The sequence below is a fragment of the Gobius niger genome, assembly GCF_951799975.1.
Source record: "Gobius niger genome assembly, chromosome: 8".
Classification (NCBI taxonomy): Eukaryota; Metazoa; Chordata; class Actinopteri; order Gobiiformes; family Gobiidae; genus Gobius; species Gobius niger.
Window position 1 is genome coordinate 32,739,921 of NC_136859.1, and position 17,047 is coordinate 32,756,967.

General features: G+C 43.8%; 1 protein-coding gene across 1 annotated transcript; it reads left to right on the forward strand.

Moving 5' to 3' along the window:
- The first annotated feature begins 1,473 nt into the window (after positions 1–1,473).
- Positions 1,474–16,149, forward strand: LOC306967052 (cathepsin S-like). The gene is made up of 8 exons (XM_079561955.1): positions 1,474–1,628; positions 8,157–8,281; positions 10,809–10,931; positions 11,330–11,479; positions 11,550–11,774; positions 13,716–13,872; positions 15,679–15,787; positions 16,015–16,149. Exons 1-8 carry the CDS (start codon positions 1,610–1,612, stop codon positions 16,118–16,120), a joined length of 1,014 nt encoding a protein of 337 aa, XP_079418081.1. The 5' UTR covers positions 1,474–1,609; the 3' UTR covers positions 16,121–16,149.
- Positions 16,150–17,047: the final 898 nt, after the last annotated feature.

Genomic DNA, 17,047 nt, shown 5'->3' on the forward strand with positions numbered 1-17,047 from the left:
TGTTGTTGTGTTTTTAATTGCTTTTTTCCCCCCTTCATTATTAGGCCCGAGCAGCCTGGCGTCGCAAGGGCCTATTGTAAAAATAGGTGATGGCATCCCGATCAAAAAAGCCAATGAGACCCATATCGTATTGTACGGTGTTGCCATAGTGACGCCTGGGGCCCCCCATGTTATCCTAATGGGGCTGACACATAAATCTCACATTATACAAAATTACAGCACGTTAGCGCCCCCTGTCAGGAGCTTGTGGACAGTGGTCATGGAAGTACGGCCCGTTCGGGCCGTTTGATGCTACTTGTGAAATTAAAAAGATTATGGGCGCGCTAGAGGTTGCCAGGTTGGAGCCATTATTCAAATGGAGAGGAGAAAAATGTAGTTTTGATGTTTGCTGACAAAGATTAATGGCACATCAGGGCAATAAAATGCAGTCTGGCGCCCTCGGTAGAGTCATGACGCGGCAATAGAGGCGCTAAAGGAGGCACGGCCTGCGAGGGCCGTTCGATGCCGCTTGCGGCTTTAATTTTGTCTCTTTTCCGTTGCTTTTTTGTCTCTTTATTTTTTCTGCGTGTTTGTTTACGCACTATAACCCCATGCAATGCCTCATTAGAAAGCTAAGACCTTATCATTTCGGAAAATATGTGTAAGAAATATGTGTAAGATCTGTGTGGTGGATGGCAGGCTAACACTTTTTGGTTTGGTTTTTGGTTTGGTTTGGTTTGGGTTTTTTTTTAACGCTTAAATACATATCATATAGGACATTACAAAACAAACCGTAATTAAGACATGTGTGGAGGTGTGGTGTGTAGTGAGGTGTGCATAGAGTGATTTTGCGAGCATTTGCAAGTCCTCGGTAATGTAGTTCTTACAGTCTGGGCAGCTGGGGGGTAGGTTAGCTCATGTGAGGCAGTACGGTGACACAAGACAAATACAGAGATACATAGGTAAAAAAGTAACGTTTCTCTTCCTTGAGTAAATATTTCGGCAACTCCACCCACTTTACTACACACCTCTGATAGCTGGTGCACCCCAGAACCAGTTTCTGTTCCTCCTCTGCAGCCACATCTTTTCTTCCTTCCTTCCTTCCTTCCTTCCTTCCTTTCTTCCTTTCTTTCTTTCTTTCTTTCTTTCTTTCTTTCTTTCTTTCTTTCTTTCTTTCTTTCTTTCGCTTACGCTTTCTTTCATTTTCTTTTCCTCTTTCTTTCTCTCTCTTTCTTTCTCTCTCTTTTTTCTTTCGCTTACTCTTTCTTTCTCTCGCTCTCACTCACTCTCTCTTTCTCTCCCCCCTCTCTCCTCTCTCCTCTTTCTGTTCCCCTCTCGCCTCTTTCACTTCCTCCTCTCCTCTTTCACTTGCCGCTGCGAGCCCAGGCGCGTGAGACCACCACACGGTGCAATGGTTTTATCAGGGTTTGAACTCGTGTTTGTTGATGAATAAACTGCGTGACGTCTCCCCGAGCGGCACCGGTGTCGCGTCGACGTGAGCGCGCATTTCAACCACAGCCTCCCTACACTTCCGACTGATCCGTGCGTCAGGTGATCTCCAAAAAGCACGCACCGAGGGGCCACCCACGTGACTTTTACAACGCCGGAAAAACCCCAAACCCCGTCAGAGATGCTTTCCACTTGGACAGGTAAGCGCGCGCTCTCCTTTTCACGACTCACAGCAGAAACATAGAGAATATACTGCCTAAATAATACGGTCTTTTCACCCAGTGCGTGGGTTTGAGCTCTCCAAATACCATTCGTACAGCGTACTTTCACTACAGTTCGTTACGTTGTAAGTCATGCATGTCCAAGTGGTGAATTGGCTCATTGGTAAATACAGGTTACGCTAGGCTGTTTCAGTGGTGGAAGAAGTATCAATATTTAATTTATTTATTTGTAAAAGTCCTAATACTGGACCAAAAATGTACTTTACTTAAGTAAAAGTATAAAAGTATGCATTGTAAAATGTACTTTATAAGTAAAAAGGATTTCGGAGTTTAATGTGCAGGATTTTTTTTTTTATGATTTTAGTTAAACCAGGTTACAAAATGTAGGTATGTGGAGATTTCTAAAATGGAGTTGCCATTTTTGTCTCCAATATCTGTGACCGGGTTTTGCCCGGATCATTTTTAGAGCTGGACAGCAAATGGCCTGTTTGGCTGAAATGAGACGGTCATTCCCACAGTAACTCACTAGTCACGTAGTCAGGATAATTGTCTTCAGTCTTGTGTAGAAATGGAGAGAATCGGTCTTCATTTACTGCCGCAGTAACCCATCCATCCATCCATCCATCCATTTTCTTCCGCTTTATCCGGGGCCGGGTCGCGGGGGCAGCAGTCTCAGCAGAGATGCCCAAACTTCCCGATCCACACACACTTCCTCCAGCTGTTCTGGGGGGACCCCGAGGCGACACCAGGCCAGCTCGGAGACATAGTCCCACCACCGTGTCCTGGGTCTTCCACGAGGCCTTGTCCCACTAGGACATGCCTGGAACACCTCCCGCGGGAGGCGACCAGGAGGCATCCGGAACAGATGCCCGAGCCACCTCAGCTGGCTCCTTTCGACGTGGAGGAGCAGCGACTCTACTCCGAGCTCCTCCCGGGTAGCTGAGCTCCTCACCCGATCTCGGAGGGTGCGCCCAGCCACCCTGCGAAGGAAACTCATTTCGGCCGCTTGTATTCGCGATCTTGTCCTTTCGGTCATGACCCAAATCTCATGACCATAGGTGAGGGTGGGAACGTAGATCGATCGGTAAATCGAGAGCTTTGCCCTCCGACTCAGCTCCCTCTTCACCACGACAGACCGATACAGCGACCGCATCACTGCTGACGCTGCACCGATCCGTCTGTCGATCTCACGCTCCATCCGTCCCTCACTCGTGAACAAGACCCCGAGATACTTGAACTCCTCCACTTGAGGTAAGGACTCCCCACCGACCTGGAGAGGGGAAGCCACCTTTTTCCGGTGGAGAACCATGGCCTCGGATTTGGAGGTGCTGATTCTCATCCCGGCCGCTACACACTCGGCTGCAAACCGCCCCAGTGCGTGCTGAAGGTCCTGGTTTGCCGCAGTAACAAATTCAAAATTTTATTTTTAACTTCAATATGCAAGAATTTAATAAACACCTTTCAAATCCTGTGGACACTGTGTGGAAGGAGGTGGACACTGTGTGGAAGGAGGTGGACACTGTGGAGAAGGAGGTGGACACTGTGGACAAGGAGGTGGACACTGTGGAGAAAGAGGTGGACACTGTGGAGAAGGAGGTGGACACTGTGGAGAAAGAGGTGGACACTGTGGAGAAGGAGGTGGACACTGTGGAGAAGGAGGTGGACACTGTGGAGACGGAGGTGGACACTGTGTGGAAGGAGGTGGACACTGTGTGGAAGGAGGTGGACACTGTGGACAAGGAGGTGGACACTGTGGACAAGGAGGTGGACACTGTGGAGAAGGAGGTGGACACTGTGGAGAAGGAGGTGGACACTGTGGAGAAGGAGGTGGACACTGTGGAGAAGGAGTTGGAGACTGTGGAGAAGGAGGTGGACACTGTGGAGAAGGAGGTGGACACTGTGGAGAAGGAGTTGGAGACTGTGGAGAAGGAGGTGGACACTGTGTGGAAGGAGGTGGACACTGTGGAGAAGGAGGTGGACACTGTGGAGAAGGAGTTGGACACTGTGGAGAAGGAGGTGGACACTGTGGAGAAGGAGGTGGACACTGTGGAGAATGAGGTGGACACTGTGAAGAAGGAGGTGGACACTGTGGAGAAGGAGTTGGACACTGTGGAGAAGGAGGTGGACACTGTGGAGAAGGAGGTGGACACTGTGGAGAAGGAGTTGGACACTGTGGAGAAGGAGGTGGACACTGTGGAGAAGGAGGTGGACACTGTGGAGAATGAGGTGGACACTGTGGAGACGGAGGTGGACACTGTGTGGAAGGAGGTGGACACTGTGGAGAAGGAGGTGGACACTGTGGAGAAGGAGTTGGAGACTGTGGAGAAGGAGGTGGACACTGTGGAGAAGGAGGTGGACACTGTGGACAAGGAATGGACACTGTGTAGAAGGAGGTGGACACTGTGGACAAGGAGGTGGACACTGTGGGGAAGGAGCTGGACACTGTGTGGAAGGAGGTGGACACTGTGGAGAATGAGGTGGACACTGTGTAGAAGGAGGTGGACACTGTGGAGAAGGAGGTGGACACTGTGGAGAAGGAGGTGGACACTGTGGACAAGGAGGTGGACACTGTGGAGAAGGAGGTGGACACTGTGGAGAAGGAGGTGGACACTGTGGACAAGGAGGTGGACACTGTGGGGAAGGAGCTGGACACTGTGTGGAAGGAGGTGGACACTGTGTAGAAGGAGGTGGACACTGTGTGGAAGGAGGTGGACACTGTGGAGAAGGAGGTGGACACTGTGGAGAATGAGGTGGACACTGTGGACAAGGAGGTGGACACTGTGTGGAAGGAGGTGGACACTGTGGAGAAGGAGGTGGACACTGTGTGGAAGGAGGTGGACACTGTGGAGAAGGAGGTGGACACTGTGGAGAAGGAGGTGGACACTGTGGACAAGGAGGTGGACACTGTGGAGAAGGAGGTGGACACTGTGGAGAAGGAGTTGGACACTGTGGAGAAGGAGGTGGACACTGTGTGGAAGGAGGTGGACACTGTGGAGAAGGAGGTGGACACTGTGGAGAAGGAGGTGGACACTGTGGAGAAGGAGGTGGACACTGTGGAGAAGGAGGTGGACACTGGAGAAGGAGGTGGACACTGTGGACAAGGAATGGACACTGTGTAGAAGGAGGTGGACACTGTGGAGAAGGAGTTGGACACTGTGGAGAAGGAGGTGGACACTGTGGAGAAGGAGGTGGACACTGTGGAGAATGAGGTGGACACTGTGTGGAATGAGGTGGACACTGTGTGGAATGAGGTGGACACTGTGGAGAAGGAGGTGGACACTGTGGAGAAGGAGGTGGACACTGTGGAGAATGAGGTGGACACTGTGTGGAATGAGGTGGACACTGTGTGGAATGAGGTGGACACTGTGTGGAAGGAGGTGGACACTGTGGAGAAGGAGTTGGACACTGTGGAGAAGGAGTTGGACACTGTGGAGAAGGAGTTGGACACTGTGGAGAAGGAGGTGGACACTGTGGAGAAGGAGGTGGACACTGTGGAGAATGAGGTGGACACTGTGTGGAATGAGGTGGACACTGTGTGGAATGAGGTGGACACTGTGTGGAAGGAGGTGGACACTGTGGAGAAGGAGGTGGACACTGTGGAGAAGGAGGTGGACACTGTGGAGAAGGAGGTGGACACTGTGGAGAAGGAGGTGGACACTGTGTGGAATGAGGTGGACACTGTGTGGAATGAGGTGGACACTGTGTGGAATGAGGTGGACACTGTGTGGAAGGAGGTGGACACTGTGTGGAAGGAGGTGGACACTGTGGAGAAGGAGGTGGACACTGTGGAGAAGGAGGTGGACACTGTGGAGAAGGAGGTGGACACTGTTTGGAAGGAGGTGGACACTGTGGAGAAGGAGGTGGACACTCTGTGGAAGGAGGTGGACATGAAGAGTGTCTTGTTGTCGTTTGCTGCTCAAAGTTTTGTGATCTTTCAAACTCCCCCACAATTTGTGTCGCTCCTGCCAATGCACGTGAGATAAACCTTTGTGCCAACACCATTCAGCTACTCAGCTCCACTTTTATACTCGTTTTTCCCCACTTTCTGTCCACTCTCATTACCACACTCCAATGCTCGTTTCAATGGAATGGGCGGGACTAAAGAGAGATGCTGATTTTGAACTATATACACACACATTTCATTGCATATTGTTGGGGGTTGCTGCATATTTCCACTCAAACTGTTTATTTGCCTTTCTATTGAGTTTGAAAATTGTATCCACATACCTACAAAATGAGTGAACTACTAAATCAGGCCAAAAACAGGAACTGAACCAGGTCAAAAACGGGAACTGAACCAGGTCTGAACCAGATGGTCTTAAGGGGTGAACCACTAAACCAAGTCTAAACTGGGAAGTGAGACTAAACCATCGTTCATCGTAGAGAGGTCACTTTGAAAATAAAATACTTTTACTTTTAACCTTATTTCAAACTGTAGTGGAGTAGAAAGTACAGATACAGGCTCCAATGTAGTGTTCCTTACTAGAATTTAGGATTTGACAACAAAATACTGTGTGGAGCAGCTTCCATTTAGATCACGCATACATGAATTTTCTTCACTTTTTGGACTTTCTATTTATTGCTTTGTTGATGCGGTTTTGCCACATTTTTGTCACTTTTGCGTCACTTTTCTGTTGCGTTTCTGTCACTTTTTTGTCGCTCATTTGTGGCTTTTTGTCACGTTGTGGTCGCTCTTTTGTTGCGTTTCCATCCTTGTTTTCGTCTCTATTTGTTTTTATTTTTTCAAGAAGCTTTTAGATTCGGGTAAAGTCAAACTGGAGAAAATGTTAAAGTGGGGGTATTATGCTTTTTTCAATCACATAGCACCAGTCTATATCACACTACAATGATGACCAAACCTTCTGTTGGTCTGTAAATGCGGTAAATTAGAATAACTGCCTTGTATAAAATTGCTCTCCTAAAATGGCTGTAGTGAATGTCTTGAAATAGGCCTCTGTCTCTTTAAGACGCTCTGACCCTTTCCGACACGCCCCCTCCACACTGGTGACGAAAGCTCGGAGGCGTCTCCAGGAGGTGGGGGCGTTCCTAGGAGGACTCAGGCAAACCTATCCCTAAAATGGCCGCCATCAGAGTTTTTACAGATTACTCAAAAATGCGTGAATGTGCCAAGGCAACACTTCAGGCATGTTTTTAATGAGGGAATGACATAATAACATGATGTAAAGCTAAAACAAACATTTTTTTCCATAATTACTGGTGCTGTGAGATGGCTAGGAAATGGCTGACTGCTACGTAGTAAACACAGTTGAAACATGCTAAGTATAAGGTAAAACATAGAGTGGAAAATAATCAAGCATTGCTCATTATTCGCCTTCACCTATATGTAAAAAATGCAACAAAAGAAGAAAGTGGATACATGTCACTTGTTGATGGCCCTGCATAAGTAGCCTGACTTGAATACCTATAGATTACCTATAGGCTTTATACTGTAAAGGAACATGAACAGGTCATTGCTGTACAACCCTATGTTTTGCCTCATGACACTGGTCCTCTCCGTCCTCCTAATAGAACCGCATATGAAAAACCCGGCCTGCACTTGAACTGAAAGTAAACGTGTCCATTTGGGGCCTCGAGATACTGTTTTGTAACTGCTTTATTATGGGATGTTGTCTGATGACTCAGGTCTGACTTGCTGATCAACATATTTTGAAGTCCGCCCTTGAGAGCGCAAAAGTACACTTCCTCTTAACCGCTTAGCTCCCACCGGACCCAGCAGGCACATTTTCTTTCCTTTCAGTTTTGGCTTTACCCCAAAATACAAAAGCTTCTCGGAAAAAAAGTGGCAAAAGAGCGACCAAAATGTGACCAAAAAAAGCAATGAGAGAGTGGCAAAAATGTGACGAACATGCAACAAAAGCCACAAAAATGCAACAAAAAAGTGGCAAAAATACAACAACAAAAAGTGAGCACAAAGCAAAAAGTGCAAAAATCGATACAAAAGTGGCATAAATGTGACAACAACAAAAATGACAATAAAGCTATTTAAAAAATGTCAATAAGTGATGACAACGCGGCAACAACGCAAGGAAAAAGATCAGCGTACATCAGATTTGTTGGTCTTAGCTTTCAAATACGGAGTTACTCTGGCCTACAGGCAGTGAGCTCCCGTCATGTGTTTGGTTTTTTTTTTAAATCCTCATGTGTAACACTCACTCCTGAACAGTAGGTGTTGCTGTGCCATCATGTACCGTCAAATGCCGCTGGCTCCCAACAAGGAAGAGTGTTTGTCCCCGTGGTGTTGCCGTACCGGTGGGGAATTTGGGCGCAATATGAGTGTTTTTGAAGACGCAAAGTTATTGTTTACCTTTTGTTTAAACACGTTTGTACTCTCTACTTCCCAAAGTACTTTCACTTGACTTGAAATTTGAATCTTCCTCTTGTAACAGAGAATTGTATACAAAGGAGCAGGTGATGGGCGGCGTCCCTTTTTAAATTGAGAAGCAGTGGGTGAACTGTGATCTAATGGTGATGGTGTGTGTTGTCCAGGCGGGATGTTGGGAGTGTGGCTGTTGGTTTGTCTCTGTGCGCCGGTTTTGGCTGAGTTCGACTCACGACTGGACCAGCACTGGGAGCTGTGGAAGAAGACGTACCAGAAGAATTACCACAATGAGGTTTGCCAGTCATTTGTTGTTTTGCCGTATTGTTCTACCCTTGGATATGAAAAAAAAGACAAGCAAAAAAAAAAGAAAAAATAATTTACAATTTTTATATAAATATCTTAAAGGGGCTGGAAGCAAGTTCGCCATTTTATACTCACTACTGCCACCTCAGGCCATATGTGTAGCTGCACCTTCTATATTAAGCTCGTGCATGACGGCAATTCGGGCCGAAGTGACACATTTTTGAGTGACCGTACAGGATTTTAGAGGCAGTTGTGGTGAACAGGTCTGAGCTCATTCTACACATTAGGACATGGCTGGAACATGTAGGGGGAGGAAAATACTTAATTTTAACATTTTTAAACTCCTTATAGTCCCTTTAACAAGCTACAGGTGAAGACAGACAAAAATGTTTTAGCTCATGATTTGGAGAAGGGCCAAATTGTGATGTGCGTGATCTTTAATCCATCCGTTTAGTCTTTGACCATGTCAGCACATCCCAGAGATGATAAAATATGCAAGATTCCTGGAGTGTTGGTTATGACATACGTGGTATATACGTACATGGCTTCAATAGTAATTAAAGGTTCTGTATTTTGAATATTGTAAATAACTGAATATGAAGAAAAACGTCTCTGTCTGTCTGTCTGTCTGTCTGGATTTCTGGATTTCTGGATTTCTTTCTTGATTTCTGGATTTCTTTCTTTCTGGATTTCTTTCTGGATTTCTGGATTTCTTTCTTTCTGGATTTCTTTCTTTCTTTCTGGTTTTCTTTCTTTCTTTCTGGTTTTGTTTCTTTCTTTCTTTCTTTCTTTCTGGATTTCTTTCTGGATTTCTTTCTTTCTTTCTGGATTTCTTTCTTTCTTTCTGGATTTCTTTCTTTTTTTCTGGTTTTCTTTCTTTCTTTCTGGTTTTCTTTCTTTCTTTCTTTCTTTCTTTCTTTCTGGATTTCTTTCTTTCTTTCTGGATTTCTTTCTTTCTTTCTGGATTTCTTTCTTTTTTTCTGGTTTTCTTTCTTTCTTTCTGGATTTCTTTCTTTCTTTCTGGATTTCTTTCTGGATTTCTTTCTTTCTTTCTGGATTTCTTTCTTTCTTTCTGGATTTCTTTCTTTCTGGATTTCTTTCTGGATTTCTTTCTTTCTGGATTTCTTTCTTTCTGGATTTCTTTCTTTCTGGATTTCTTTCTTTCTTTCTGGATTTCTTTCTTTCTGGATTTCTTTCTGGATTTCTTTCTTTCTGGATTTCTTTCTTTCTGGATTTCTTTCTTTCTGGATTTCTTTCTTTCCGGATTTCTTTCTGGATTTCTATCTTTCCGGATTTCTGGATTTCTTTCTTTCTGGATTTCTTTCTTTCTTTCTGGATTTCTTTCTGGATTTCTTTCTTTCTGGATTTCTTTCTTTCTTTCTTTCTGGATTTCTTTCTTTCTTTCTGGATTTCTTTCTGGATTTCTTTCTTTCTGGATTTCTTTCTGGATTTCTTTCTTTCTTTCTGGATTTCTTTCTGGATTTCTTTCTGGATTTCTTTCTGGATTTCTTTCTTTCTGGATTTCTTTCTTTCTGGATTTCTTTCTGGATTTCTTTCTGGATTTCTTTCTGGATTTCTTTCTGGATTTCTTTCTGGATTTCTTTCTTTCTGGATTTCTTTCTTTCTGGATTTCTTTCTTTCTGGATTTCTTTCTGGATTTCTTTCTTTCTGGATTTCTGGATTTCTTTCTTTCTGGATTTCTTTCTGGATTTCTTTCTTTCTGGATTTATTTCTGGATTTCTTTCTTTGAGGATTTCCTAGCAAAAAAGTGTTGTAAGCTTCGAAGTCTCTGAGCTGCTTCATTCTGTCTGAACACTGACCTCTTCTGGACAAACCTTATTATCGCGACTTCTCATAAACACGACTGAAGCACCAACACCATCATATGAAAAAAAAAGAAAAGTTTCAAATAGACGTGTGGCAGTTTTATCATTTGCAGCCTGATATTGATGTTTGAATGATCAAATCATTTTCTTTGTATCGTGGGTCTGTGCTTCACAGAGCTCCAGTGGGCGGGGCCTCAGTCACCTGTGGCTCTGCTGCTCTGAGGCAGGACATCAATGCCCGATAGTTTTATTTCATTCCGTCCGAGCTAATTTTGGCACTGTTTGCTGAAGCTGGGGCTCCTTACGTTTCTCTCACCTGATCAGCTCCACGCTTTTGTACCTGTTCAAAAGCAGGACTTTGTAAAGAATAGGAAAATATATATTATCTAAAATGTATTCAGGCCCACAGCCACTTTCTCCACATGACCGCAGTTAAATGGGGGAAATACAGCTCACAAGCTCAGGAATGTATAAAAAAAGACAACATGTAAAATGTGAAGTAGCAAAAGGGGCAGCTATTATAAGACTTGTTCTTCTCCTCTGCTCCGTTTCATTCATACTGTATGGGCCAGGCGGTTGTTCTGATTGTTGGATGTCACTTTTGAATTAAATAAATCAATAAATTAATTAAAAAAAGAAAAAGAAAATGAATTACTTTTCATGAAATTCTTGTCTGTGCAATGGGTTTAGGTGGAGGAGCTCGGCCGCAGAGCATTGTGGGAGAAGAACGTGAACCACATCAACGCTCACAACCTGGAGGCGTCTCGGGGCCGTCAAACCTACACTCTGGGCCTCAACCACCTGTCGGACCTGGTACATTTATTTTAACACACAGTTTGAAGCTCCATCTAATTCTATTGCTGCTTCAGGTCACATCACAGCGTTCTAAAGGCCTATAATGTCATATAGAGGAAAAAATATTTCATTTTTGAGGAGTGTGACTGATATTAATGATCATTTTTGTCGTTCATACATTTTCGTTTTAGCTACGACTTGTGAACGTGTAATGCTGTTAATAAGAAAAACTGGCCCTTGCCCCCACTGTGTCCTGTGACATCATCACACTATAGAACCTGCAACCCAGGTCGATGACCAAAGCTGTTTACTGGTGTTATCAGTGACGGGTCAGTGAGGTGCTCTCGGACCCATGTGCTCGCCCTATGCTGATTGGTCACTTTCACTTTTTAACCTGTCTTTTGCCACTCCCACAGACTAAAGAAGAGATACTGAAATTCTACGCCAACCTGAGGCTCCCCAAGGACTTGAAGATCACACCAACCCCTCTCCATGTCAGAGATGAGGATGTACCAGACACTGTGGACTGGAGGGAACATGGCCTCGTGACCAGTGTCAAGGATCAGGTAGGAAACACCCTGTGACTGGATGACTTTGTTTCGTTCATGTTCAAAACCACATTTAATGATTTCTCAGGGCGAGTGTGGATCGTGCTGGGCCTTCAGTACTGTGGGAGCTCTGGAGGGGCTTTGGGCCAAGACCAAAAAGAAACTGGTGGACCTCAGCCCACAGAACCTGGTGGACTGTTCAGACAAATATGGAAATGAAGGATGTGGAGGTGGATACATGCATCAAGCGCTTGAGTACGTCATTGACAATCAAGGCATCGACTCTGAAGCGTCCTACCCTTATGAGGGCGTGGTGAGCAAACCTCCAGTGTACAATGACCAAACATTCAGCTCTGTTCAGTAGACATGATAACAAATCTGTAAATTAGTATCTGCGCAGACAAAGATGAAGGGGTCTGTGACCTTCATCATACTCAAAAGTCTGATGAAGGTCAGAGTGAATGAAACGTTCCTGCAATAAAAGCGAAGTGAGAGTGAGACAGTGTTAGGGAGCTTTTTTACAAGTTAAGTCATCTATTCTTTTACGCACCTGTTGCCTTCTCGGGTTTGCAGAGCTTCCACTTTCTCATAGTTTCTGACCCAGTCTTGATTAGGTGACACTAGCTTTAGCATGCTATTGCTAGCCGCAAAAAAAAGGCCTCCAGGAAATGTCCTGACTCTCCATTGATGGGAGCAACATCTGTGATCTTTTGCTGAGCAACGCCCCTTTTGGGGGAATCGAGAGTTAAAAAATGCATTGGTCTGTATGTGGAAACATGATCATTTCTCTTGTTCTCAGGATAAAATATTTCAAACCAGTGTTCAGAATCACAGGAAACTGATTAAGGACACATCAACGCACTGTCAAAAGACAATTGGAAGATTTTTAAATGTTTTGAGGAAATTCTATAAGCGAGTTTATCGATTGCTCCTTTCTGGGGAACCCGCTCCACAGTGTGGTCGTGTATTCTGCCCTCTGTGACGTCTATAATCTGTAAATATTCAGACTCATTAAACATGCTCAGTTTGGCCTAGTTAACGATTTCTTTGGGTTTTAAAACGCACATTAATGTTAGCAATAGCAGCTGGTAGGTTAGCTGAGGAATGAACCATGAACCATTCGCTCTAAAGCTACAAAACTGCATCGTAGGCTGTATGATTTTAATTTAATGATAATATGACTGGGACAGACTAAACACTGAAGCTGTAATGTCATTAGAAAAAAAGAAAAAGTTTCACACAATTTTTAAAGGAATAGGCCACCGTTTTTACATACTAAAATATGTTCTTACCTCACTTTAGACGTGTTAATATATCCCCGTCTGGTCTTTGTCCGTGCGCTCTGCCAGGCAAACGGAGCACATACGCAGCCTCTCCCACATGTCATATAGCTCCGAAAAAGCTCACGATAGAAGCTACCAAGCTCTTCCACGTGTTCCCTATTTAAATAAAGTTACGTGAAGTGTTTTCATGCGAAGTATATTTACACAGAAATGTAACATGTCGATTTTATAAGCAAATAAAAAGGGGGACTATATTGTGAGGCGTAATGATACGAGGAGCACAGCGTCCGCGCAGTAACTCCTAAAGGTTATTGACGGAAGTGAGCGGGGGAAGTCTTTAGGAGTTACTACGCGGACGCTGTGCTCCTCGTATCATTACGCCTCACAATATAGTCCCCCTCTTTATCTGCTTATAAAATCGACATGCTACATTTCTGTGTAAATATACTTTGCATGAAAACACTTCACATAACTTTATTTAAATAGGGAACACGTGGAAGAGCTTGGTAGCTTCTATCGTGAGCTTTTTCGGAGCTATGTGACATGTGGGAGAGGCTGCGTATGTGCTCCGTTTGCGTGACAGAGCGCACGGACAAAGACCAGACGGGGATATATTAACACGTCTAAAGTGAGGTAAGAACATATTTTAGTATGTAAAAACGGTGGCCTATTCCTTTAAGATTTGTCACTGACAAGTCATCATCACAGTGTGTTTGGCTGCTCAGTTTAAACGTCTTCTCTGTAAATTATCTGCAGCAACAGGTCACTTCTGCTACTTCCTTTTCACATTTGATAAATAAAAAAAGGGGCGGTAACACATGTGACGTAGACGTTGCTCCCATCTATTACCACTGCAGGTTCACTAATTTGTCTTAACCAACACAGTATTTACATGCACCTATTGTTGCACAAGCATCGGATGAAAATACACTGGTTAACAGCTTTTATCTTGATTGTTGCGACCTCTTTAGGATGGTTCCTGTCGCTACAGCGTCTCAAACAGAGCTGCGAACTGTTCTTCATACCATTATGTGGACAAGGATGAGCTCTCTCTGAAGAAGGCCTGTGCTACCATTGGGCCAATTGCGATTGCCCTCTTTGCCATTGACATATTGCAGTATGAGTCTGGTAAGTTATATTTGCAATATGAGCTAGTAGGTTAGGATTTCTTTATGATGATGAACATACTGTATCATTTACAACTTTATTTTTAACGCACTTTAAAAACCACCAAGTTGACCAAAGTGCTACAAGATACAAATAAACTTAAAATACATAAAACAGTTAAAATTACTCCTAAAAACAAATAGGCAAATTTAAAAATGTCAACTTCTTAGGGTGTACCAAACGCCAAACTAAAAAGGCGAGTTTTAAAAAGAGATTTACAAACAGGTACAGAAGGGGCCTGTCTTATAAATAAAGGCAACGCATTCCACAACTTCAGTGCTGCCACTGCAAAAACCCGGTCCCCTCTGAGCTTCTGATTTGCCGACCTAAGAGACCAAGAAGGGTTTGAGGAGCACAGAGGGAGGTACAAAGGGGCAGCACCATTTAAGCACAAATATAAACCATTTAAAATGGATCCTAAAATGCACAGGCAGCCAGTGAAGAGAAGATAACATTGGGGTGATGTGCTCAAATTTCTGCAGTCAGGAAATACAGGACTCACCCCAAAATAAATAAATAAAGTAATCCAGCCGGGGAGTGATGAAGGCATGGATTACTGTTTCAAAGTGCTCACGTGACAGAAGGTGCTTTACTTTGGCCCCACTGCCTCAGATGGAAGAAGCTGGACCTGGCAACCAAGCGAACATGGCCGCCAAGCTTTCAGGATCCATTTAAAAACCCAAATCCCGGTTTAGATAATATCATATTAGAACATAGCGTGAAACTCTACAGCAGGGGTCCTCAGACTTTTTTCTCTGGGGGTCACATTATTGTTCCTGACTGTGATGGGGGGCCGGACCGGGCTGGCTATAACATAGAATTGCATGACCCAGACCAAAATGCCTCTTTGTGAAGTAGAGATTACTCGCCTGCACGGGTCCCCACGACTATATCCACAAGATCAGCACTTGATTCAGGAACATATTTGTTTCAATGTAGTGGCTTGCAAAAATAGTCAAGTCTTCACACTTTGTTTTAATTTCCATTTATTTTTATTTTCAAATAAAACATCATTATGTAATGTGACCAAAGTAAGGACTTCTTACACAACTTTCTCAAAGTAACACTGTAGTCATTATTCATTCTCTCCACACTCTGTGGTAGTAAACTTCATTTACCACGTGGCTATAATGTGTTTATATTCTGATCTCTTATGTTATATCTCTTACCTCTGCTGGACACGTGGAATTATTTTGTATTTATTCAAATTGCCCCCTAGTGGCTGGAATGAGTAAACTGGTTGTTTAGTTAAAATATCCTAACTCCACACAGGAATAGGCTAGAGACTTACTTTTGTTTTTGACATACTCTGGGATTTGTGCTCTACAAGTTGGGGGCCGGAGTAAATCATCTCCGTAGTTTGAGGACCCCTGCTCTACAGAGCTGACGCTGTCATCACTTCAGTCTTTGAGTCATTGAGATGGGGGAAATTCAAAGCCATCCTTAGACACATTTGTAAAGAGTTCAGAGAAAGACATTTCAACTAGGTTAGTAAGGTGTATGGAAGGTCTGCTTTTAACTCTTTATTTACACCTTTGTTCGTTTATGAGAGCTACACTAAACTAAAAGAATTACTGCATTAGATTATGCATTCACCACTTTTCATACATCATTACTCAGAGATGAACTAAAAAAAAAGGCGAAATTATGAAACAGAATTTGAAATACACTTATCACAACACACATCATGGAAATATACTTATGCCTGGACACAGCACTCATGGTCAATTTGATTTTTCATTGTTCCTCTGTATTCTCCTCCCTCAGGTGTGTACTACAATCCTGACTGTCCACAGGACCTGGACCACGGAGTGCTGCTCGTAGGTTATGGCACGGATGACAAGTCTGGGCTCGACTACTGGCTGATCAAAAACAGGTGACTTTAGTTTTACGCTGCTGTTTGGTTAACGCAAACATTCGATAGACACACAAGTTGTTTAAAGTTATACTACAAAAAAGAAAATCAAGGTTCAGTCTTAAAAGCCTGAATAAAGGACGATGAGGATTAACTCTTTCTGAAACACGTTTGGTCCATGCTCTTTGTCTTGCACAAATTCTGCCTTTAATGCTTTTGCTTTGTGTTCTTTTTCTCCTCATTTTTAGTTGGGGAGAACAATGGGGAGAGAACGGCTACATCCGGATGGCACGCAACAAGGGCCAAATGTGCGGCATCTCCCTGTATTCAGTCTACCCCGACTATACACCGTGACATTCCTATGTTTTAACATCAGTTTCCCGGTCGATGAAAGTTCTTTGGCCTGTTTTTCCAATGGCGTATTTTGGAAATCTGATCATAAGTAGGGTTTTGAAATGGTCATGCTGCTGGTGTTTTCTGACCTCTTCATTTTTACTGTAAGGTTTACAGTAGGGTGACCAGATTTTCCAACTTAAAAATTGGGACATCATTTGGGAATTTGCCGCAGCTGTTCCAAATCTCTCCGTCTTTTCTCACGAAGAATGGTGAAACTGCTAACGTCTCATGACATGCACCAGCCCCCGTGGAGCAGAGGCTAACAATGTGATGTCTAATATTTGTGTTTATACTTGGTAATAGGTATTGATATGAACCGAAAGCATTAATTTTCAAGTCAAGTCTGTTAATGTGTTAAGTGTGTAAAACTGGGACAAATCTGTGGTTTTGGATAAATCTATTGGGACAAAGGACTGAAAACTGGGACTGTCCCGGGTAAAACTGGGATGTCTGGTCACCCCAGTTTGGAGTGAATCATTTCTACACATGACTGATCTGTGCTCACAGATATGAGGTCAGCAAAAGCAAATCAAATAATGGATTTACAATGTAAATGATTTGTTGTCATAAAAACCTGTTATACGATGTAGAAGGTTGTGTTTGCATTTTTTGTGTTGATCCTCAAGTTGATTATCCAGTCAGAGCAGAATGAGCTCTGCACATGCCGCCTACTCTGACAAGCCCAGCACTTGTCTCCAATAAAGTCCTACTCAGTACAAGAGCAGCACCCAGTAGTTTAAGCTCTAGGGTCTGCAACCTTCATAATGAAAAGAGCCATTTTACCCCCACTTCCACCAAGAGAAATAGTTTGGAGCCGCAAAATATAACAGTTTACAACCACAGAATACAACAAACCTAAGTGCAGTCTGCATGTGACCTACTTTG